Raw genomic sequence first — 26,101 nt, forward strand, 5'->3', positions numbered from 1 at the left:
GCAGATACCATCAGAATGTTCCTTCTTTAAAAGACTTCACATTCTATATAGTTTTGATACTATCATAATTGGTACCAAGTGTACTTATAAACTAACAAAATAATGGGCATTTAAGGTATTCCATTCTGAGCAGCCCATTCTCCTACTGATTTTGCTGTAATGAGTGAAACACAATAAACACAAATAGAAAAAAGCAAACAACAAGCAGAACTTGGAAAGATCTTCCATTTTATTAATTTGTTTAAAGAACAATTCACAATGCCAAGTGTGTACGAATGATTTCATTTAATTTCATTGCAAGAGTGAGGGCAGAGCTGGAGAGCAGTTGCTCCATTTGATGGCAGGGGACCAATCTTCCACTCTGCCCTGCCTCAGTATTGAGGAATTTAAAAAAGATAAAAAGATTTACAAAGCACATAGCTTGGTCTAAGTCCCAAAAAGATTCAGCTGAAGTCAATTTCTCCCTTGTTTTAAAATTAGTTACATTAGTGTGCTCGGTGACACAATAGAACAGCCCAACTCTTGTACTCCTCAAATATGTTGGGCGGCGCAGTGGTTAGCACCGCAGCCTCACAGCTCCAGGGACCCGAGTTCAATTCAGGGTACTGCCTGTGCGGAGTTTGCAAGTTCTTCCTGTGACCGCGTGGGTTTTCACCGGGTGCTCCGGTTTCCTCCCACTGCCAAAGACTTGCAGGTGATAGATAAATTAGCCATTGTAAATTGCCCCTAGTGTAGGTAGGTGGTAGGGAATATGGGATTACTGTAGGGTTAGTATAAATGGGTGGTTCTTGGTCGGCACAGATTCAGTGGGCCGAAGGGCCTGTTTCAGTGCTGTATCTCTAAATAAATGTTTCAGAGTTCAGCTGGCTATGCAGCAAGCACCATTGGAATGGTTGCTTCCTCCTTCTTCCTGAGTTGCAATGCTGTACCACTATGAATTTAATAAGGCACCAATTTAGTATGATGTTAAACAATGTTACATCCAAACACGCGAGCGCTCCAATAGTGAAGGAGTACGGTGATTGAAAAGACCATGCATAACCTAGGGAAATCAAAGTTGGTGAATATGGCCTGGTAAGAAATAATGAGTAATAATAACAACATAAGAAATAGGAGCAGGAGGAGGCCATTTGGCCCCTCGAGCCTGTTCCACCATTCAATAAAATCATAGCTGATCTGATTGTGGCCTTAACTCCATTTTCCTGCCTACCCACCATAACTCCCTTGGATCAAAAATCAGTCTAGCTCAGCTTTGAATATATTCAATGACCCAGCCTCCACTGCTGTCTGGGTAGAGAATTCCAAAGATTAATGACTCTTTCAGAGAAGAAATTCCTCCTCATCTCCATCTTAAAAGGGAGACCCTTTAGCTGTGCCTCCTAGCTCTAGATTTACCCACAAAGGGAAACATCCTCTCAGCGTCTATCCTGTTAAGCCCCCTCAGAATCTTACATGTTTCAATAAAATCACCTCTCATTCTTCTGAACTCCAATGAATATAATGAAAACTAATAACCACCCATATAAACCACTCATCTACCCCATATTTCACAGACTTTAGTCCCATATTGGCTCAGTGGTAGCACTCTTGGCCCAAGTCAGACAGTTGTGGCTTCAAGTCCTAACACTGCATTGTACTGAGGGAGTGTCCACTGTCAGAGGAGCCAACTTTTGGATAAGATGTTAAACCAAGACCCTTGTGCCATCTCAGGTGGACATAAGAAAATCCCATTTCACTGTTGGAAGAAGAGCAGGGTAGGTCTCCTGGTCAATATTTATCCCTAAACCAACAGTACTTTAAAAAATGTTTATGTAGTGATTACCACATTGCTGTTTGTGGAACCTTTCTGGGTGCAAATCAGTTGATCCATTACCCTACATTACAAAACAGAGACTACAATTCAAAGGCATTGAATGTAAAACATATTAGGACATCTGAGGTCATGAAAGGCACTCTATAAATGCATGTCTTTCTTTCTTTCTAATATAACTAACAACTCAAAAGCCATCAGATAAAATCAATGGTGCTTCCACTCTGCATGATACGTTGAGACTTAAGTGGTGCAAATACTCCTTTACAAAAGATACATCTTAGACTGTAGACATCACTGAGGTTAGCGTTTCTCAACCAAATGGTACAGCCTCAGATATCCAAAACCATGCAGCATCCACTTGCAAATGCTCTCTCAGGAACAAGCAATGCCACCCACCACCCCCCCCCCCCCACCCCCCCCACCGGCACCGTCCCCTTTTGCTTGAACATCGTGTTTTAAAAAGTCTGTTTAAAAAAAAAAACGTTTTGCCTGTCAGGAAAGGAGAAAAGTAGTATATCTATCCAGTCACTGGAGCGAAAGACTAGGGGCTGGATTTTCAAAACCCGCTGGGAGCGGATGTAGATGTGGGCACTATTTGAAGATCGCGTTCTCGGAGGTCAGCACCAGGTCCCGCAGCCTTTGGAATGCAAAGCTATTTTTAAAAGGACGCCTGGAGGGAGGAAACAGCAAGGCTGCATGCCTCTAATTAATCAGCTGTTGAACTCATTGTGGAGTTCATTAACAGGCTTGCAGCAGCAATTTGTGATTTTCAAAGGATGGGCACGGGGAGAATGTCATGTCTGGAGCACAGCTGGGATGTTAAAGACATGAACAATGCGGAGTTTCATGAGGACTATGGGAAGGGCTGATTAACATGATGCTGAGGTCCAAAATAAAGCTCAACTGCTCCAAAAGTGCCACAGAGTAGAGATTGCTGGAGCTGTAAGACTTGATTGTGTCGGTCGTGAGTGGGAGGAATCTGGAGAGGGACGGAGGCCACTGGCATCACTGGGGCAGCTGGGGTTGGCAGGAAAGGCCTGGTGAACACACCAAGCCCAGCTGAGGGAGTTCAGATGGCAACAGACCATTCTGACATTGGACAGAGCAGCCAGGATGAGCTTCAGCAGGTGTAACCTTCTGTACAGCAGGAAACCAGAGCAGCACAGCGGGGTCTGCAAGGAGAAGAAGGCGCTACCCAAGACGTCGGGTCTACTGCTCGAGAGACAGCTACATGCAAATGACAGAGCATCAGTGCCACTGATGCTGTGCCTATCCAGACAGATGGTCTCGGACCTTTGTGCTCTGGTCCACAATGACCTGAGGCTGCACAGCCTCCAAGGCAGTCCTTTACCTGCAGCTGTCAAGGTCTCCGTTGTCCTGAATTTCTATGCAACCAGGTCATTCCAGGGATCAGCTGCAGACCTAGGTGGCATCTCACAGTTGGCAGTTCATCATGTCATCAGGCAGGTCATGGATGTCACATTCAGGAGGGTGGTGGACTACATCCACTTTGACTCAGATGAGCCTGCATTGGCACAGAGGGCAGTGGGTTTCGCCTCCATCGATCAATTCCCTCAGGTCCAGGGCATCATTGATTGTGCCATCAACGTGAAGGGCTTCCACTCCCACAATATCCAACTGGTCTGCGACCACAAGAGCTTCCTCCATGTGTGCACTCGCTTTCCTGGCAGCTGTCATGACTCCTTCATTCTCCGCCAGTCCAGGCTGCACAGATCTTCACTCCATCCCCAAAATGTGCATGGATGGATCCAAGGAGACATGGCTACTGACCCCTCTCTGGGAGCTGAAGCCAGAGGCACAGAGGCAATACAACCAATGCCACCTGCTCAGCAGGCCAACGATTGAGCAGGCCATCAGGCTTCTGAAGATGCGAATCCGGTGCTTGGATTGCTCAGGTGGTGCCTTCCAATACCCTCCTGCAAGGGCCTTGGTCATTATGGTAGTCTGCTGTGTCCTCCATAACATGGCCCTCCAAAGAGGTGTGCACGGTGAGGACAGTGAGGCCCTGGAAAGAGACAGTTAATCGGGAAAGGAGCAGGAGGTAAGAGGGGAGGAAGAAGAGGGGATGCAGGGGGATAACATTGAACAGGGAGATGCCCCTGCTGCATAACGAGGTGGCCTCCTCCTGCCACCCTCCAGGAAGAGGGCCTCCCTCCTTCCCTCACGGCCAGTATTAGATCCAGGTCGGCATCGATGAAGTGAGGGTCTGCCCTGCCCCAGGTGCCAGGCCTCAGCTCCCCTGTGATATTTCGCATCCCATTGGTGCAGTGGAAGGTTTTGGCACAAACTGCAGATCTCTCCCTCAGGACAACCAGCAGCTTCAGTAATGGCTGCTGTGGGGTGTCTACATGAGCCCCAGACTTCATCTGACCCATTCCAATTTTTAATTTCACTGGTTCTAAGTGGGCGGGAAACCTGTCTCCATGTCAATTAAGAGCTTATCCATTTGAAAATCTGAACCTGAATCAGTTTCCCACCAGAGGCAGATTTCTGACCCAAAAACAGACCCGGCTCAAGTTTCCCACCTCCATAATGAAAATCCAACCCTAGGAGTTTTTCCATAGACCAAGGGCTTTTCTAATGTAAGAATCTAGGATATTCCCTGCAAGTAAAAATAAACACTTACAAAGATGAAGCAATGTGGGAAATCTAGAATTTTCCCAAGTGTCCCTGTGGAAGGTTTTGGTGCACTATATTCTCAGTGCCCCCTTTTCTGTGAGAATCCCAAAGTATCTCACACACTTGGGTGAGCACGAACTGCCATGAAGTGGCAAAATATACTGTAATTGCTATTTCATATGTTGTAAATTCCTAATGCCAATTGTACCCTTAGAGGAAAGCACCAAATACAACAATCTATGCAAATGGCAAGTCACTCGGGATCATTTTCAAACATTTCCTTCGTAATCAGTTATGGACTGGTACTGGTAAAGATCTGGGAGCATTTCAGTTGCTCGGTCTCTTTGCGAGAATGTACTTGCAGACACATGTCAAGAAAGAATTAGAAAGTAAAAATAACTCATCAATTGAACAATAAAACTCTAGCCCTGATTTTAACTTGGGGCTGGAATCAGGAGTACGAGGGCAGCAAATTGTCCACCCCACCCCTAGCCCCACCCAGAGTATGATGCCTGACCGATTTAACTCCAGGGCCTCATCTGAATGCCCCAACACAGATACCCACTCAAAGTCAGCGGGAATGATGCCACCGCCAATAGAGGGCAGTCAATATTTATGGGGTCAGACCACCTCCAGGGACCCAGGGAAATGGTACCTAGCAAGATAAGTTAGGAATTGAGGGGGGTCAGTAAGTCCCCAATCAAGGCCGGGGTAAGAGAGGTGGCTAGGGCTGGGAAGGCCCAAGGTATTTTTGAGGTGGGGGGGGGGGGGGGTGGGGAGTGGGGTTGTGGGGGGGAGGCGTGCAGATGGAATACTCCTCCTCCTCCTGACCCATAAGAAACTTTTAAAAAATTGTTAAAATCTTACTTAACTAGGCCTCTTGCAGCTAGGCTCTTGCCTGCTGCCAACTTTCACTAGCCAGTTGGATATTGCGCCGGTTTTAGTTGGGCCTGCGATTAAAATGCTGTGCGCTTGCTGAATGCATGGGAAAGATGGTGTGAACACCCTCCCACAAAACTGTCACCTGCTCCATTCCCACTGGGCTGGTGTATTAAAAATTATATGTGCTATTTTTTGTCAGTTATTTGCTTGAGCTTGGCTGCCACATCTTACAATTATAATTTTGAAAATGGACATCTCTCTTTTTCTGTGCTGTCAGAGGTGGATTTCCCTCAGCCACAAACATGCTATCTACAAGCTGAGGCACATCTACCATAGAATGTCAGAGGTTTGCCTTTGCCTTCTATACTTCTGGCTCATTGTGTTGTCACCGGGAACATCAGCAATATCAGTCAATCTGCAGTTCACAGATCAAGCAGGTGACTAATGTATTCTTCACCGGGACAAACAATTTTATCATGATTCCCATTGGTAGCTGACAGCAGAATGAGATATTTGTTCAATTTTGTTTTCACATGGCAGTATTCCCCAAACTCAACTGTGTTCTCAATAAAACCTCATAAACAATCTCGTCAACTTCATGAAGCACATGGGAATTCCATCAACAATCAAGTCATCTATGACCATCAAAACTGTATTGTGAAAATGAATGACTGCTCCCCTCACACAGACAAGCCACTTTAATTTTATTATCTACCCTGCCAGGATTAATTGGCTGAGAAAGAAGGGTGCACAAACGGCTTCGAGGAGAGCGATGTCTGGGACATTGTCCATGGGTCGAATATAGCCAAGGAACTCCTTTCATCTAGGCCACAATTCTGTTCTTCTTTGCACATTTGTGTGCAACAAAGATTGGCGACATGAGTTGCCAGACTTGCCTGGACCTTAGAGGATTAAAGAAGGCGACTTTCTCTTTGGTCAAATGAAGGAGAAGCCCTTTTTCAACAACCAGATGCTGCCTTTACCACAGGTCCTGGCCAAAAACTCAAAGAGGATGAAGTTTCTTGACTGTTCAATTTGTAATATTCCTCTCCAATAGCAGTGGATAAAGGCACTTTGGCCAGCAGCAGAGCCAAAACCGTCAAAGCATGACCGATGTCAAGACTGAAACAGCATGAGACGCTGGAGCTATGCACAGGGAGGATGAACACAATTGGAGAGTGTGTTAAGAGGTCAAAGAGAGTGACACCAGTGACTGAAAGTACTCAATGAAAGGCTGGTAAGACTGAGGCAACAGTGAGGTAGGGAGATGCAAGTCAAAAGATCATTGAGAAAACAGAAACTTGGTGAGTCATATGGCTCCCAGATCAGACTGCATCACGTGCCAACTTACAAAGTTCGGTAAAGCTTACAAACAGCTTCAAAAATACAATGTAAAACTTGAACATAGGGAACTCTATGCTAAGGTGGTGAGAAACAGTTTCATAGTTTATAGTATTAAAGATGGCACATGAAGGGAGGCTGCGTTGTTTCTCGAGATGTTCTACAAGTTCTGGAGTTCCTGATAGCCTGGAGTTCATCCATTTAGATTACAAGGCAAATTTCAGAATACTAATATACAAATAAGTTGTTCATGTAGAGTTAATTAAAAATTGTTGGGGGAAGTGAATTCCTACTCTGCCATCATTTTAATATCTGCACAAACCCTATTATGCTCGCAAAAGACAGTTTTCACCAAACTTTCACGGTGTCTGAATATGTTAAATTCCTCTTTAATACATTGGATTGCAGGATATTTTATTAATAACTTCATGTCTACCTTATGGGGTTGAGATGAAGTGACTTTTGGCAACAAAAGATCATTTGGCAGGCTGGGTAACTGATGCGCAGAGAAACATGGAGTCAGGTGTGTGTGTTCTGTGCAGTTGAGTACCTATATTGGCAGATTATTGGCTTGGGGCCAGGGAGAAAGCTTGTCCGATATTATGGTTAGTTCCTTCCCTCTTGTTGCGCAGCTCCTACAATTCACACTCTCAGCTCAGTGCTACAGAGCATAAAGTCATAAGAACATAAAAACATAAGAAATAGGAGCAGGAGCCTGCTCTGCCATTCAATACAATCATAGCTGATCTTCAGCCTCAACTCCACTTTCCTGCCTGCTCCCCATATCCCTTAATTCCCTGAGAGACCAAAAATTTGTCTATCTCAGCCTTAAATATATTCAACAATTGAGCATCCACAACCTTCTGGAATAGAGAATTTCAAAGATTCATAACCCTTTGAGTTGTGGCCTTGTGAAGTAACCTAGCACATATTAAATCATAAAATCAGGAAACCCTTTATCTGCAGCACACAGTTAATTATTTGCTGTGGCAAGTTGAGCCAGGAGCAGGTACCATGACAGGTAGGGAACTAATCACGATACTTGGATAGAACTTTGCTGATGAGGGGGTAAGTGGAAGTCTTAATCTGGCAGATTTTGTGCAACATTTTGATCTGTGATGCTGTCAAGTTTGCCATGTTATCAATATTTAAAGCATTGAGGCACAAAACATCCATTTTACATAATTCCTACAAACATTTTTGCTCCAGTGTAGAGATGCACGTGTACAAATTAATAAATGGACGGACATTTTTCCATTGGTTTGCCTCTATAAACTGTTACACACCATCCCAACTTGGACATATATCACCATTCCTTTATCATCGCTGGGTCAAAATCTTGAAACTCCTGACCTAGCAGCAATATGGGAATATCTTCAGCATGTGGACTGCAGCAAGAAGGACCACCAGCAGCTGTACAAATGCAATGAGGGATGGGCAACAAATGGCCTTGCCAATGATGCCCACATCTTGAGAATGAATATTTTTAAAAAGTATAAAAGTCCAACACAAAGCATAGCTTGAATTTTGGAAGATGCATCAATTGGATGCAATGAGTGATTCAGCAGCAGTTGAAATCACACTGTTGGCAATAAACATGATCATGCACTCTAATGAGATTTTTTTGTACTCTATTTAGACAATAGTATTCATTGGTTTGAGGCACTGTGCAACTTCAACCCACAATAATAGAAATTCCAATGTAATTAAATGGTATTATAAATTTCAAGGTGATCTATGAATTATTAAACCATTATTCAGACTTGTTTTTCTTTCCCCTTGTGTGCTTGAATTTTCTGCAGCAAAACATGCAACATTTTCTGACAGCAAATATGATGGCTGCTAAACAGGCACACAGGAATGCTACCACATCTAGGCAATGGTACTGGTACCAGGACAGCGAGTGTGCAGCAGGCCGCAAATGTTTAGCTCCTCCGTGGCGCATTACAAACTCAATCCAGAACACCGCTCTCTCCAATGGACGCATTGGCTGGTCATGCTGAATTTGAGATAACTTCACTGCATTTTCTTTGTACCTAAAGAAAGAAAGACAGTTTTTTTTGCTGCCTTATTTTACCCCATTTAACCCCCAACACCCATGTATCAACAACGCCATACATTTATCAGTGAGTGCCTTTATCTTAGTAAAATATCCTAAGGCAATTCACAGGAGCATAATCCAACAAAAAACTGATACCGAGCCAAAGAAGGAGACATTGGGCCAGGTGACCAAAAGCTTGGTCAAAGAGGTTTTAAGGAGGGTCTTAAAGGCGGAGAGGTTTGGGGCGGAGGATAAATCCAGAGCTTAGGAACTAGACAGCTGAAGGCAAGCTGCCAATTGTGGGACGAAGGAATTCAGGGCTGCACAAGAGGCTAGAATTGGAGGAACACAAAGTTCTTGAAGATTATTGGACTGGAGAAGAAGGATTTGAACACAAGAATGAGAATTTTAAATGTGAGAGTTTGATGGGCTAGTAACCAATGTAGGTCAATAAGCACGGGGAGATGGGTGAACAGTATTGTCCCATTTGCATATTCTGTCCCATCGTGCAGATCGCTATCGAGATTGTAAAGAGCAAAGGGGAGGACAAGTAAATCAGGAAGTGTAGTGATAAAGATAATCATTACAATTATTACAGAAACATAGTGAGTTGCTCACTGGTTTTACTTCGTTACCCTTTTTTTTTAGTGAATTTTCATCTTAACAGACAATTAGCAAGCAGGTTCCATTGATGGAACAGTTTCCTTCAAAAAGTTCATTTCATGCCAGCATGTTAGCCTCCATGGCTTTCTAATTTTCAAAATGTTCCCTATATATGTTTGCAAGTGACGGATAGATATGATCACCTAGTCTCTTTATGTAACATATTGAGTGTAACCAGGAGGTGAAGTATTTTTAACTACAGAGGAAAAACGCCACACAAACGATTTGATAACATACAGTATGTATGTTGTCCTCCCATGATTTGGATTATTTTTGCAATTAATTGCAAAGAAGTTGCATTTATATAGCAACGCTCATGTCTTCTGGCTATGATTCCTTAAAAGTATGGGTGCAGGTGGATAACACCATTAAACAAAGTCCAAATGCATTTTGGATTTCAGTAGTAGAAGCATAGGCTGGAATTTTACAGTAGGCGGATGGGAACCGGCCACTGACTGAAAAGTCGGTGGCGACCCCTCTTCCGCCTCGCCTAGGGATCCGACCCATATTTTGCGGGTCCCCGGGCTTCAATTGGTGTGAGGCAGGACTTACACCTGCTTGAGGTAGGAAGTCCCACCTAACAGAGCTGCCAGCCATCCAGTGGGCCGGCAGCTCTTAGCCCCAGCAGCACCACCAGGAGCGGTGACCATTGCTGTGACTGCAGCCCAACATGAAGACAAGATGCGTGGGAGCCGTGAAGGAAGGTATATTTTGGTTGCCTCGCCGGGGGTAATCGGTTGGGCCCCGGCAAGGCAAGGGTCGTCGATTGGGGGGGAAGGGGGGTGTGTTGTGTCTTGGGGGTGGTTGGGGTAGCAGGGGCGGCCCTCCATCGGGCACAGGGTAGCTGATCATGATGGCCACCCCGGGAGGCTTGGAAGCTGCCTGCTTTCGTTAGACGGCTTCTCCCAGCTTCAGGACGCTCACTTGCCACGTGTAAAATCCGCGTGGAAGCAGGCAATAGCCCTTAAGTGGCCAGTAAAGGGTCTTGACTGGCCTGGGGCAGGCGGGCCATTTTCCGCCACCGCCGCCCTGTCTAAAGTGGCAGTGGAGGTGAAAGCAGGTCGGGAAGGTTTCCTGGTGCCTCCCGCTCCATTTTGCGCCACCCACCACCACCATCACGCTCATCAGGGTGGCATAAAATTCCAGCCATAGAATAGAAATGCAAAGAGGTGATTGCAAATTTGTATGAGGCAATGGGTAGGTCACAGTTGGAGTGCAGTGTGTTGTTTTGGATACCCCATTATAGAAAGGACATAAAGAGCGTTCTGCATAGATTCATCAGGGTGATACCGGTGTTGACAAGCTTGAGTTATGAATAGAGATTTAAGATACTGAGACTATTTCCATTGGAGCAAACAAAGCTAGGAGAAGATTTAATACAAGTTTTCAAAATCATAAAAGGATTTAATGATTAAAAGGTTAAATTGTGAAAGGTTATTTCCTGTGGTTGGTGAGTCAGTGGCAAGCAGGAAGGATATACTTGCCTTGGAGGCAGTACAGCAAAGGTTCACTAGATCTACGGAGGTGGTCAGACCACAGGTTAAGAATGTGCAGGCAGAGAGGGTGACCACCACGCAGTCTAACAGAACCAGGCAGGTAATGCAGGAGTTCCCTGATTCGATCTCGCTTGCTAACCGGTTTTCCATTTTGGATACTAGTGAGGGTGAGGGTTCCTCAGAGGAGTGCAGCAAGAGCCAACCCCATGGCACCACAGGTGGCTCAGCTGCACAGGAGGGGAGGAAGAAGAATGGAACGGTAATAGTGATAGGGGATTCGTTAGTTAGAGGAATTGACAGCTGTTTCTGCAGCCGCAGGCGTGACATCAAGATGGTTTGTTGCCTCCCTGGTGCCAAGGTCAAGGATGTCACAGAGCGGTTGCAGGACATTCTTCTGGGGGAGGGTGAACAGCCAAAGGTCATGGCCCACACTGATACCAATGACATAGATATGAAGAGGGATGAGTTCCTGAAAGCAGAGTTTAAGAAGTTAGGAAATAAATTCAAAAGCAGGACCTCAAAAGCAGTAATCTCAGGATTACTCCCAGTGCCACGTGCTAGTGAGCATAGAAATAGGAGGATTAAGCGATTTAACACGTGGCTGGAGAAATGGTGCAGGAGGGAGGGCATCAGATTTCTGAGACATCGGGATCAGTTCTGGAATAGGTGGGACCTGTACAAGATGGACGGGTTGCACCTTAGCAGGACCAGGATTAAATCCTTGCAGGAAGATTTTCTAGTGCTGTTGGGGAGGGTTTAAACTAAATCGTCAGGGGGTTAGGAACCTAAGAGGGAGCTCAGATTGGAGGGAAGCAAACCTGGTCACCTGGGAATAGGAAGTAGAGAAGTAATAAGCAAAATTGAAAGGCAGACGAGATGAAGGCAAACATCAAATAGGATCGGAATGAGGAATAATGTTAAGACAAAGTTAAGGCCACTCTAACTGAATGTACGCAACATTCGCAAAAAGGTAGATGATTTGAAGGCACAAATGGAGGTAAATAGGTATGATTTAATTGCCATTATGGAAACGTGGTTACAGGGTGACCAGGACTGGCAAATGAATATTCCAGAGATATTTGTCATTTAGGAGGAATAGGCGGAGGGGAAAAGGAGGTGGAGTAGCGCTGTTAATAGTCAGTACATTCATGACAGAGGATCTTAGATCAAAGCAGCAAAGTGTAGAATCATTTGGGTTGAGCTAAGAAATAGCAAGAGGCAGCAAACATTGGTGGGAGTTGTTTATAGGCTACCAAACTGTAGTGGTAATATTGGGCATGGTATAAATCAGGAAATTTGAGCCGCATGTAACATGGGCAAGACAGTAATAATGGGTGATTTCAAATTACATATAGATTGGCTAAACTTAATTAGCACTAATGCTGTGGAGGATGAATTCCTGCAGTGTGGACGAGATGGGTTTCTGGAGCAGTACGTTGAAGAACCAACTAGGGATTAGATTTAGATTTAGATTTAGATTTAATACTATGCAATGAGAAAGGGATAATTAATAACCTTGCTGCAAAGGCACCATTGGGAAATAGTGACCACAATATGATAGAATGCTATACTAAGTTTGAAAGAGATATAGTTTATTCTGAAACTAGGGTCCTAAATCTGAACAAAGGAAACTATGAAGGTAAGAGGGGCAAGTTGGCTATGGTGGATTGGAAAAATACATTAAACGATTTGATGGCAGACAGGCAATGCTAGTATTTAAAGAAGTATTAAATGGTTTACAACAAATACACATTCCCCTAAGACACAAAATCCCATCAGAAAAGGTGAATCAACCGTGGCCAACAAAAGAAGTTAAGGATTGCATTAAGTCAAAGGAAGTGGCTTATAAGGTCGCCAGAAAAAGTGGTAAGCCAGAGGATTCGGAAAAATTTCGAACCCAGCAAAGGAGGACCAAGAAATTGATAAAGCAAGGGAAAAGAGATTATGAATGTAAGCTGGCTAGAAACATAAAGGTGGATTGTAAAAGCTTCTTTAGGTATGCGTAAAGGAAATAATTAGCAAGGACGAATGTGGGTCCATTGCAGGTCAGTTTGTGGCGGAGAATGAGGAAATGGCCAAGAGACTTAAACAATTACTTTGCGTCTGTCTTCACTGAGGAAGACACAGAAAATCTCCCAGAAATACTAGGCAACCAAGGGACTGGTAAAAATGAGGAACTGAAAATAATTAGTATCAATAAAGAGGTAGCACTCGGAAAATTAATTGGATTGAAAGTTGATAAATCTCCTGGACCAGATGAGCTACATCCCTGAGTATTGAAGGAGGTGGCTATTGAGACTACGGATGCATTGGTGGTTATCTTTCAAAATTCCAAAGATTCTGAAAGGGTTCCTGCAGACTGGAAAGTAGCAAATGTAACCCCACTATTTGAGAAGGGAGCAAGAGAGAAAACTGAGAACTGCAGACCTGTTAGTTTGACCTCAGTGGTATGCAAAATGTTAGAATCTGTTATAAAGGATAAGATAACTGGACACTTAGAAAATAATGATATTGGAGTTTTTTGAGGATGTTACTTGTAGCATAGTTAAAGGAGAGCCAGTGGATATCGTGTATTTGTATTTTTTTTTAGAACATTACAGCGCAGTACAGGCCCTTCGGCCCTCGATGTTGCGCCGACCTGTGAAACCATCTGACCTACACTATTCCATTTTCATCCATATGTCTATCCAATGACCACTTAAATGCCCTTAAAGTTGGCGAGTCTACTACTGTTGCAGGCAGGGCGTTCCACGCCCCTACTACTCTCTGAGTAAAGAAACTACCTCTAACATCTGTCCTATATCTATCACCCCTCAACTTAAAGCTATGTCCCCTCGTGTTTGCCATCACCATCCGAGGAAAATGACTCTCACTATCCACCCGATCTAACCCTCTGATTATCTTATATGTCTCTATTAAGTCACCTCTCCTCCTCCTTCTCTCCAACGAAAACAACCTCATGTCCCTCAGCCTTTCCTTGTAAGACCTTCCCTCCATACCAGGCAACATCCTAGTAAATCTCCTTTGCACCCTTTCCAAAGCTTCCACATCCTTCCTATAATGCGGTGACCAGAACTGCACGCAATACTCCAGGTGCGGTCTCACCAGAGTTTTGTACAGCTGCAGCATGACCTTGTGGCTCCGAAACCCGGCACAGTGGCGCAGTGGTTAGCACCGCAGCCTCACAGCTCCAGGGACCCGGGTTCGATTCTGGGTACTGCCTGTGTGGAGTTTGCAAGTTCTCCCTGTGTCTGCGTGGGTTTCCTCCGGGTACTCCGGTTTCCTCCCACATGCCAAAGACTTGCAGGTTGATAGGTAAATTTGCCATTATAAATTGCCCCTAGTATAGGTAGGTGGGAGGGAAATATATAGGGACAGGTGGGGATGTGATAGGAATATGGGATTAGTGTAGGATTAGTATAAATGGGTGGTTGATGGTCGGCACAGACTCGGTGGGCCGAAGGGCCTGTTTCAGTGCTGTATCTCTAAACTAAACTAAAACTAATAAAAGCTAACACACCATATGCCTTCTCAACAGCCCTATTAACCTGGGTAGCAACCTTCAGGGATTTATGTACCTGGACACCAAAGATCTCTCTGTTCATCTACACTACCAAGAATCTTCCCATTAGCCCAGTACTCTGCATTCCTGTTACTCCTTCCAAAGTGAATCACCTCACACTTTTCCGCATTAAACTCCATTTGCCATCTCTCAGCCCAGCTCTGCAGCCTATCTATGTCCCTCTGTACACTACAACATCCTTCGGCACTATCCACAACTCCACCGACCTTAGTGTCATCCGCAAATTTACTAACCCACCCTTCTACACCCTCTTCCAGGTCATTTATAAAAATGACAAACAGCAGTGGCCCCAAAACAGATCCTTGCGGTACACCACTAGTAACTAAACTCCAGGATGAACATTTGCCATCAACCACCACCCTTTGTCTTCTTTCAGCTCGCCAATTTCTGATCCAAAGCTCTAAATCACCTTCAACCCCATACTTCCATATTTTCTGCAATAGCCTACCGTGGGGAACCTTATCAAACGCCTTACTGAAATCCATATAGACCACATCCACTGCTTTACCCTCATCCACCTGTTTGGTCACCTTCTCGAAAAACTCAATAAGGTTTGTGAGGCACGACCTACCCTTCACAAAACCGTGCTGACTATCGCTAATGAACTTATTCTTTTCAAGATGATTATAAATCCTGTCTCTTATAACCTTTTCCAACATTTTACCCACAACCGAAGTAAGGCTCACAGGTCTATAATTACCAGGGCTGTCTCTACTCCCCTTCTTGAACAAGGGGACAACATTTGCTATCCTCCAGTCTTCCGGCACTATTCCTGTCGACAATGACGACATAAAGATCAAGGACAAAGGCTCTGCAATCTCCTCCCTGGCTTCCCAGAGAATCCTAGGATAAATCCCATCTGGCCCAGGGGACTTATCTATTTTCACACTTTCCAAAATTGCTAACACCTCCTCCTTGTGAGCCTCAATCCCATCTAGCCTAGTAGTCTGAATCTCAGTATTCTCCTCGACAACATTTTCTGTCTCTACTGTAAATACTGACGAAAAATATTCATTTAACGCTTCCCCTATCTCCTCTGATTCCACACACAACTTCCCACTACTATCCTTGATTGGCCCTAATCTAACTCTAGTCATTCTTTTATTCCTGATATACCTATAGAAAGCCTTAGGGTTTTCCTTGATCCTATCCGCCAATGACTTCTCGTGTCCTCTCCTTGCTCTTCTTAGCTCTCCCTTTAGATCCTTCCTGGCTAGCTTGTAACTCTCAAGCGCCCTAACTGAGCCTTCACGTCTCATCCAAACATAAGCCTTCTTCTTCCTCTTGACAAGCGCTTTTGATAAGGTCCCACACAGGAAGTTAGTCAACAAAATTAGAGCACATGGGATTGGAGGTAATATACTGCAATGGATTGAGAATTGGTTAACAGACAGAAAGCAAAGAGTAGGAATAAATGGGTCATTCTCAGGATGTCAGGCTGTTATTGATAAATAATGTGGATATGGGGACCAATTGTAACATTTCCAAATTTGCAGATGATACAAAACTAGGAGAGAATGTAAGTTGTGAGGAGGATGTAAGGAGGCTTCAAGGGGATTTGGACAGGCTAAGAGAATGGGCAAGAACATGGCAGATGGAATACAATGTGAATAACTGTGAAGTTATCCAGTTTGGTAGAAAAAGCAGCAAGGCAGAGTATTTCTTAAATGGTTAGAAGCTGGGAAGTGTTGATGTCCACAGAGACCTGGGTGTCCTTGTTCATGAGTCACTAAAAGCTAGTATGCAGATGCAGCAAGCAATTAAGAAGGCAAATGGTACGTTGGCCTTCATTGCAAGGAGATTTGAGTCCTGGAGTAAAGATGTATTCATTCAATTGTATAAAGCCTTGGTGAGACTGCAGTATTGTGTACAGATTTGGTCTCCTCATCTAAGGAAGGATATACTTGCCATAGAGGGAGTGCAACAGAGGTTCACCAGATTAATCCCTGGGATGGCGGGATTGTTTTAAGATGAGAGATTGCAGAAACTAGACCTGTATTCGCTAGCGTTTCGAAGAATGAGAGGTTATATCGTTGAAACTTACAAATTCTTATAGGGCGTGACAAGGTGGATATGGATAGGAATGTTTCTTCTGTCTAGAACCAGGGAACACAGTCTCAGAATAAAGGGCAGGCCATTTAAGACTGAGATGAGGAGGAATTTCTTTACTCAAAGGGTGGTGAATTTGTGGAATTCAATGGAGTACGCAATGTTACATGACTAGAAACATACTTCTCTAAATCACAGCAAGTCAAACATCAATTATGATTGCTTGGACACATGCGCAGGACTCAAGTCTACAGATGACTAATTTTTAATGTTGGAGTGCTCATTCTTTCATGATATCAGACAGATTTTGTGTACATTTTTTATTTGCGATCTCTCAGCCCTCCTGGGTACTACCATAGTAAACAGGAGGCTATCCATCGTACCCAGGATTCAGGGTCGAGGGGCTGAATGGCCTACTCCTGTTCCTATGTTCCTATTACAATATGGTTTTACACCAGATCTGAGTTTTACTGCAGTGTGTGAGAAATCAAACTCCTTGCTGCATCCTTGCACTGTTTTATATGAGGCAGATATTTACACTGCATTCTAGAACAAACCGAGGTGTGAATTTTAGCCTGGAGGCCATTTCTGTGCTGGGGGTGTTGTGAGGTCAGGAAACACAGAAGAACAGGCTTCCCAAATGTCCTGCAAAATTTAACCGCAGGACTCCTTTAAGTGCACACAAGCATTCTGATTGAGGGGCAGAAGATTTCCCAACTGGGAAGCCTGCTTCACAAGGATGAAGCCCACAAGAGTAGGTAGGCTTGTTACTAATTAGGTTTTACAAATTATTTCTTATTAAAATACTGGTTAGACAATAGTCACAGCTTGATTCATAAGGTGCTAAGATTTTCAGAGAGAATGGGGGCAATTTTAACTTGACAAGGCACTGGGTGCCAGGGGGGAGAGGGTGTCGGGGGCAGGAGGGATGTATATGGTAGCACGCAGTATACGGTAGAGCGTGGGAAACCCAGAAGTTTCAGCAGTGTGTCTGTCAATGGCTTTTTAACCCAGCCATTGCATTTACATCTGACTTCTGGGTTTCCTGAACATTTTGGTTGATTCGCTTGAGTCGATTTCAACTCCAGTACTCAAAGGAACACTGAAAAGATGACAGTTGGTGGATTCTGGAGGTGGGAGAACAAAAGAAGGAACTATCAGATTGGAGTCCGAACATTCCAAGTCTACACCTCACTTCAGTGATGCCTCCCTGGATGTAATGCTGGGGGCTATCAGGGCTCTACTGATGAGAGGAAGAAGCATGCCAGTGACAGCAACAAATTGTGTCTGGAGGTTGCTAAGGAGATGAGGTGCCACATTCCTGGATTCAGTGTCGAAAGTGGCTTATTGATCTAATCAGTTCAGGAAAGGTGAGTACAATGGCACTTTCAAATACATTCGATGTGTGCAACAACGGTAAACACAGCCCTGTTGACCCTGCAAAGACCTCCTTACTAACATCTGGGGGCTTGTGCCAAAATTGGGAGAGCTGTCCCACAGACTAGTCAAGCAACAGCCTGATATAGTCATACTCATGGAATCATACCTTGCAGACAATGTCCCAGACATCGCCATTACCATCCCTGGGTACGTCCTATCCCACCAGCAGGACAGACCCACCAGAAGTGGTGGCACAGTGGTATACAGTTGGTATACCAAGACTCCTTAGACAGCAACTTCCAAACCCGTGACCTCTACCACCTAGAAGGACTAGGGCAGCAAATGCATGGGAACACCACCATCCTGACTTGGAACTATGTCGCCATTCCTTCACTGTCACTGGGTCAAAATCCTGGAACTCCCTTCCTAACAGCACTGTGGGTGTACCGACCCCACATGGACTGCAGCAGTTCAAGAAGGCAGCTTACCATCACCTTCTCAAGGGCAATTAGGGATGGGCTATAAATGCTGGCCTAGCCAGCGAAGCCCACATCTCATGAATGAATAAAAAAACCAAAAAGCTTTACTATAACTATATCAACTTCAATTACAGTCTATTAACTTCAGTATAACTCTATCAAGCTCTAGCAGTGAGAGTTTGCAGAGTTCTGAGATGCAGAGGGATCTGGATGTCCTAGTGCATGAATCGCAAAAAGGTTAGTATATAGGTACAGCACGTAATTAGGAAAGCTAATAGAATGTTATCATTTATCGCGAGGGGAATTGAATACAAAAGTAGGGAAGTTCTGCTTCAGCTACAGGGCATTGGTGAGACCACATCTGGAGTACTGTGTACAGTACTGGTCTCCTTATTTAAGGAAGGATGTAAATGCATTGGAGGCAGTACAGGGAAAGTTTACTAGACTAATACCTAGAATGGGTGAGCTGTCTTACATAGAACATAGAACAGTACAGCACAGTACAGGCCCTTCGGCCCACGAAGTTGTGCCGAACCTTTAACCTAATCTAAGATCAAACTAACTACCTACCCTTCATTCTACTATCATCCATGTACCTATCCAAGAGTCGCTTAAATGTCCCTAATGCATCTGCTTCTACTACCACCGCTGGCAGCGCATTCCACGCACCCACCACTCTCTGTGTAAAGAACCTACCTCTGACATCTCCCCTAAACCTTCCTCCAATCACCTTAAAATTATGCCCCCTGGTGATAGCCCTTTCCACCCTGGGAAAAAGTCTCTATCTATGCCTCTCATCATCTTGTACCCCTCTATCAAGTCACCTCTCATCCTTCTTCGCTCCAATGAGAAAAGCCCTAGCTCCCTCAATCTTTCTTCGTAAGACATGCCCTCCAGTCCAGGCAGCATCCTGGTAAATCTCCTCTGTACCCTCTCTAAAGCTTCCACATCCTTCCTATAATGAGGCGACCAGAACTGAACACAATATTCCAAGTGTGGTCGAACCAGGGCCTTATAGAGCTGCAGCATAACCTCGCGGCTCTTAAACTCAATCCCCCTGTTAATGAAAGCCAACACACCATACGCCTTCTTAACAACTCTATCAACTTGGGTGGCAACTTTGAGCGATCTATGGATATGGACCCCAAGATCCCTCTGTTCCTCCACACTACCAAGAATCCTGTCTTTAAGCCTGTATTCTGCATTCAAATTCGACCTTCCAAAATGAATCACTTCACACTTTTCCAGGTTGAACTCCATCTGCCACTTCTCAGCCCAGCTCTGCATCCTGTCAATGTCCCGTTGCAACCTACAACAGCCTTCCACACTATCCACAACTCCAGCAACCTTCGTGTCATCGGCAAACTTGCTAACCCAGCCTTCCACTTCCTCATCCAAGTCATTTATAAAAATCACAAAGAGCAGAGGTCCCAGAACAGATCCTTGTGGAACACCACTGGTCACCGAGGTCCATGCTGAATACTTTCCATCTATTACCACCCTCTGTCTTCTATGGGCCAGCCAATTTTGTATCCAGACAGTCAACTTCCCCTATATCCCATGCCTTCTCACTTTCTGAATGAGCCTACCATGGGGAACCTTAGCAAACGCCTTGCTAAAATCCACATACACCATATCCACTGCTCTTCCTTCATCAATGTGTTTTGTCACATCTTCAAAGAATTCAATAAGGCTTGTGAGGCATGACCTGCCCCTCACAAAGCCATGCTGACTGTCTCTAATCAAACCATGCTTTTCCAAATAATCATAAATCCTGTCTCTCAGAATCCTCTCCAATAATTTGCCCACTACCGACTTAAGACTGACTGGTCTATAATTCCCAGGGTTATCCCTATTCCCTTTCTTGAACCAGGGAACAACATTTGCCACCCTCCAGTCATCCGGTACTACTCCACTGGACAGTGAGGACACAAAGATCATCGCCAAAGGTGCAGCAATCTCTTCCCTCGCTTCCCGTAATATCCTTGGGTATATCCCGTCTGGCCCTGGGGACTTATCTGTCCTCATATCATTCAAAATTTCCAGCACATCCTCCCTCTTAACCTCAACCTGTTCGAGCATATCAGCCTGTTCCACGCTGTCCTCACAAACGACCAGGTCCCTCTCACTAGTGAATACTGAAGCAAAGTGTCATTTAGGAATTTACGAGGAAAGATTGGACAGGTTAGGCTTGTATCCGCTGGAATTTAGAAGAGGCAACTTGATTGAAACATATAAGATGCTGAGGGGTTTTTGTTTGCATTGGAGTGCTGACTTGCGTTGCATTCGAGAGCTAGAGTGGAAATTTGGTAACTGAGGAAGTTCAGTAAGGAGGGAGTGAGGAGCTCCTTTATTTCTTACCTGTCCTCAGAGTGAGGGGAGCCGAGAGCTTCCAAAGAGCACAGCTGACTGGGAGAAAACTCGGAGGGCGGAGTTCCGGACCGGTAAGTATAAAAAAACTTACCTCTGTTAAAAAACCTGAAAGTGACATCACAGGAAAGCTGTGACTTGATTGGCTGGTAGGGAACTTTTTGTTACTGAATTTGAAAATAAAAACATTGATAAAAATTGATTAAAACCCTAATTAATTAACTAATAGGTGGAGTAACTAAACCAGAGGGAGGAGATTACTGTATTTACTGAGCATTTAATATTTATAGTACGAATCTAGCACTAAGGACCATATAGTTAATTATAACAATTTAGTAAGGATTTAATAAGTATTTATTTATTTTAAATTAATTTATTAATTAGTGCTAGAAATGTCAGTTCGAGGGGTGAAGTGCTTCACCTGTGAGATGTGGGAGGTCCGTGACGCTTCCAGCATTCCGGACGACTACGTCTGCAGGAAGTGTACCCAGTTGCAGCTCCTCGCAGACCGCATGGATCGGTTGGGGCAGCAACTGGATGCACTTAAGAGCATGCAAGTGGCAGAAAGTGTCACAGACAGGAGTTTTAGAGAAGTGGCTACACCCAAGGTGCAGGCAGATAGATGGGTGACCGCAGGAAGGGGCAGGCAGTCAGTGCAGGAATCCCCTGTGGCTATCCCCCTCTCTAACCAGTATACCGTTTTGGGTACTGTTGTTGGGGGGTGGGGGGGGTGGTGGTGGGTGGCCTATCAAGGGAAAACAGCAGCAGCCAGGGCAGTGGCACCACGGCTGGCACTGTTGTTCAGCAGAAAGGGACAAAGCGCAGAAGAGCTATAGTTATAGGGGACAGTATAGTCAGGGGCACAGATAGGCGCTTCTGTGGACGTGAAAGAAACTCCAGGAAGGTATGTTGCCTCCCTGGTGCCAGGGTCAAGGATGTCTCTGAACGGACAGGGGGCATTCTGAAGGGGGAGGGTGAACAGCCAGAGGTTGTGGTACACATCGGTACCAACGACATAGGCAGGAAGAGTGACGAGGTCCTGCAGGGGGAGTTTAGGGAGTTAGGTAGAAAGTTAAAAGGCAGGACCTCCAGGGTTGTAATCTCGGGATTACTCCCTGTGCCATGTGCCAGTGAGGCTAGAAACAGGAGGATAGTGCAGCTAAACATGTGGCTGAACAGTTGGTGCAGAAGGGAGGGTTTCAGATATCTGGACCATTGGGACCTCTTCAGGGACAGATGGGACCTGTACAAGAAGGACGGGTTGCATCTAAACTGGAGGGGCACAAATATCCTGGCTGCGAGGTTTGCTAGCGTCACTCGGGAGGGTTTAAACTAGCGTGGCAGGAGGGTGGGAACCAGAGCAGTAGGACAGCAAGTGAAATCAATGAGGGGGAACCAGTAAATAAGGCCAGTAAGACTGAGAGGAAGAGCAGGCAGGGAGATGTTGCGGAGCACAGCGGGACTGGTGGTCTGAAGTGCATTTGTTTCAATGCGAGAAGTATAACAGGTAAGGCAGATGAACTTAGAGCTTGGATTAGTACTTGGAACTATGATGTTGTTGCTATTACAGAGACTTGGTTGAGGGAAGGACAGGATTGGCAGCTAAATGTTCCAGGATTTAGAAGCTTCAGGCGGGATAGAGGGGGATGTAAAAGGGATGGGGGTGTTGCATTACTTGTTAAGGAGAATATCACAGCTGTACTGCGGGAGGACACCTCGGAGGGGTCGTGCAGCGAGGCAATATGGGTGGAGCTCAGGAATAGGAAGGGTGCAGTCACGATGTTGGGGGTTTACTACAGGCCTCCCAACAGACAGCGGGAGGTAGAGGAGCAGATATGTAGACAGATTTTGGAAAGATGGAAAGGTAACAGGATTGTAGTGGTGGGTGATTTTAACTTCCCCTATATTGACTGGGACTCACTTAGTGCTAGGGGCTTGGATGGGGCAGAATTTGAAAGGAGCATCCAGGAGAGCTTCTTGAAACAATATGTAGATAGTCCAACTAGGGATGGGACTGTACTGGACCTGGTATTGGGGAATAAACCCGGCCAGGTGGTCGAAGTTTCAGTCGGGGAGCATTTCGGGAACAGTGACCATAATTCCGTAAGTTTTCAGGTACTTGTGGATAAGGATAAGAGTAGTCCTCGGGTGAAGGTGCTAAATTGGGGGAAGGCTAATTATAACAATATTAGGCAGGAACTGAAGAATTTAGATTGGGGACAGCTGTTTGAGGGTAAATCAACATCTGACATGTGGGAGTCTTTCAAACGTCAGTTGATTAGAATCCAGGACCAGCATGTTCCTGTGAGGAAGAAGGATAAATTTGGCAAGTTTCAGGAACGTTGGATAACACGGGATATGGTGAGCCTAGTCAAAAAGAAAAAGGAAGCATTCATAAGGGCTGGAAGGCTAGGAACAGACGAATCCCTTGAGGAATATAAAGACAGTAGGAAGGAACTTAAGCAAGGAGTCAGGAGGGCTAAAAGGGGTCATGAAAAGTCATTGGCAAACAGGATTAAGGAAAATCCCAAGGCTTTTTATATGTATATAAAGAGCAAGAGGGTAACTAGGGAAAGGATTGGCCCACTCAAGGACAGAGAAGGGAATCTACGTGTACAGCCAGAGAAAATGGGCGAGGTACTAAATGAGTACTTTGCATCAGTATTTACCAAAGAGAAGGACTTGGTGGATGATGAGCCTAGGGAAGGGAGTGTAGATAGTCTCAGTCATCTCATTATCAAAAAGGAGGAGGTGTTGGGTGTCTTGCAAAGCATTAAGGTAGATAAGTCCCCAGGGCCTGATGGGATCTACCACAGAATACTGAGGGAGGCAAGGGAAGAAATTGCTGGGGCCTTGACAGAAATCTTTGTGTCCTAATTGGCTACAGGTGAGGTCCCAGAGGACTGGAGAATATCCAATGTTGTTGCTTTGTTTAAGAAAGGTAGCAAGGGTAATCCAGGAAATTATAGGCCGGTGAGCCTTACATCAGTGGTAAGGAAATTATTAGAGAGGATTCTTCAGGACAGGATTTACTCCCATTTGGAAACAAGCAAACTTATTAGCGAGAGACAGCATAGTTTTGTGAAGGGGAGGTCATGTCTCACTAATTTGATTGAGTTTTTTGAGTAAGTGACGAAGATGATTGATGAAGGAAGGGCAGTGGATGTTATCCAAATGGACTTCAGTAAAGCCTTTGACAAGCTCCCTCATGGCAGACTGGTACAAAAGGTGAAGTCACATGGGATCAGAGGTGAGCTGGCAAGATGGATACAGAACTGGCTCGGTCATAGAAGACAGAGGGTAGCAGTGGAAGGGTGCTTTTCTGAATGGAGGGATGTGTCCAGTGGTGTTCCGCAGGGATCAGTGCTGGGTCCTTTGCTGTTTGTAGTACATATAAATGATTTGGAGGAAAATGTAGCTGGTCTGATTAGTAAGTTTGCGGATGACGCAAAGGTTGGTGGAGTTGCGGATAGTGTTGAGGATTGTCAGAGGATATAGCAGGATATAGATCGGTTGGAGACTTGGGCGGAGAAATGGCAGATGGAGTTTAATCCGGACAAATGTGAGGTAATGCATTTTGGAAGGTCTAATGCAGGTGGGAAGTATACAGTAAATGGCAGAACCCTTAGGAGTATTGACAGGCAGAGAGATCTGGGCGTACAGGTCCACAGGTCACTGAAAGTGGCAATGCAGGTGGATAAGTTAGTCAAGAAGGCATACGGCATGCTTGCCTTCATCGGTCGGGGCACAGAGTATAAAAATAGGCAAGTCATGCTGCAGCTGTACAGAACTTTAGTTAGGCCACACTTAGAATATTGCGTGCAATTCTGGTCGCCACACTACCAGAAGGACGTGGAGGCTTTGGAGAGGGTACAGAAGAGGTTTACCAGGATGTTGCCTGGTCTGGAGGGCATTAGCCATGAGGAGAGGTTGGATAAACTCAGATTGTTTTCACTGGAATGACGGAGGTGGAGGGGCGACATGATAGAGGTTTCCAAAGTTATGAGCGGCATGGACAGAGTGGTTAGATAGTCAGAAGCATTTTCCCAAGGTGGAAGAGTCAGTTACTAGGGGACATAGGTTTAAGGTGAGAAGGGCAAAGTTTAGAGGGGATGTGCGAGGCAAGTTTTTTACACAGAGGGTGGTGAGTGCCTGGAACTTGCTGTTGGGGGAGATGGTGAAAGTGGGTACGATAGCGACGTCTAAGAGACAACGTGACAAATACATGAATAGGATGGGAATAGAGGGATACGGACCCCGGAAGTGCAGAAGGTTTTAGTTTAGGCAGGCATCAAGATCGGCGCAGGCTTGGAGGGCCAAATGGCCTGTTCCTGTGCTGTACTGTTTTTTGTTCTTTGTCTTGACAGAGTGGATGTGGAAAGGATGTTCCCCCTTGTGGGAGAATCTTGAACTTGGGGTCATCATTTCAAAATAAGGGGTCACCCGTTTAAGACAGAGATGAGGAGAAATTTTTTTCTGTCAGAGAGTTGTGAGTCTTTGGAATTCTCTTCCTCAAAAGGCAGTGGAAGCAGAGTCTTTGAACATTTTTAAGGCAGAGGTAGATAGATTCTTGATAAGCAAGGGGGTTGAAGGTTATTGGGGGTAGGTGGAAATGTGGAGTAATCAGTTCAGCTGTGAGCTTATTGAATGGTGGAGCAGGCTTGAAGGGCTGAGCGGCCAACTCCTGCTCCTAATTCGTCTGTCCGTATGTTCTAATCTCAATGAGAGTTTACCAACCTGTCACAAGCACTCTGAACAAAAATCTTTCATATTTCTGAAAATAGAGACAGGTTGTCAAAGCTTTTCATCTTGCACTCATCAGGACAATTGCAAGAATAACCAATGTAAGGGAAAACAACTTATACTGCATGAGAAGAGAGTGCTGATTGGTTGGTAAGTGAACTCTGATTGGCAGAGGCATTGCCATGAAGAATGCACCAGTTTAGGGTGACTGACAGTTAACTGTCAAGTTTTGTTTGAAATTTAAACCAGGCAGCTTGACTCTGATTGGCCAAGGCATTGCCATGAGGAACGAACCAGCAAATGGCTGTCACTTATTTTGTTCAGCTGAAACAGGCACAATGTTTGTATATATTCTTTCTGTCTGCAAAGAACTGGGCCCTGCGTATTAATATATGTAGCTTCCAGCATGCACAAATGCGCCACACTGCGAGACCTACTGACAATCATAATTTGGTTGTCAGCGTAATTCTTAGCATACTGTGGATTATTTAGCAAATGTTGTCCCATTGCGGAATCGCATCTCATATTGGATACTGTGCTTTGAGTTTTGCAAGCATGGGCTGGTTGGGTACAGCCCGTACCTTGCCCGTTGTGAACAGCGGAAGGGATATGTTGTTTGAT

At 44.9% G+C, this 26,101-nt stretch overlaps 1 protein-coding gene across 6 annotated transcripts in view; it reads right to left on the minus strand.

Moving 5' to 3' along the window:
* Positions 1 to 211: 211 nt before the first annotated feature.
* The window catches only part of ugt2a5 (UDP glucuronosyltransferase 2 family, polypeptide A5), a 131,999-nt gene continuing 106,109 nt past the window's right edge, over positions 212 to 26,101 (minus strand). For 5 of the 6 annotated variants that reach the window (XM_068030455.1, XM_068030458.1, XM_068030457.1 and 2 more), the window contains one exon: positions 212 to 8,712. In XM_068030455.1, the coding sequence (XP_067886556.1) occupies positions 8,430 to 8,712 (283 nt within the window). In that variant the 3' untranslated portion in view covers positions 212 to 8,429. The remainder of the gene's footprint in view (positions 8,713 to 26,101) is intronic. The other variant, XR_010974936.1, reaches the window with a different exon arrangement.

Source organism: Heterodontus francisci, chromosome 4 (assembly GCF_036365525.1).
Source record: "Heterodontus francisci isolate sHetFra1 chromosome 4, sHetFra1.hap1, whole genome shotgun sequence".
In the NCBI taxonomy this organism is placed as follows: Eukaryota; Metazoa; Chordata; class Chondrichthyes; order Heterodontiformes; family Heterodontidae; genus Heterodontus; species Heterodontus francisci.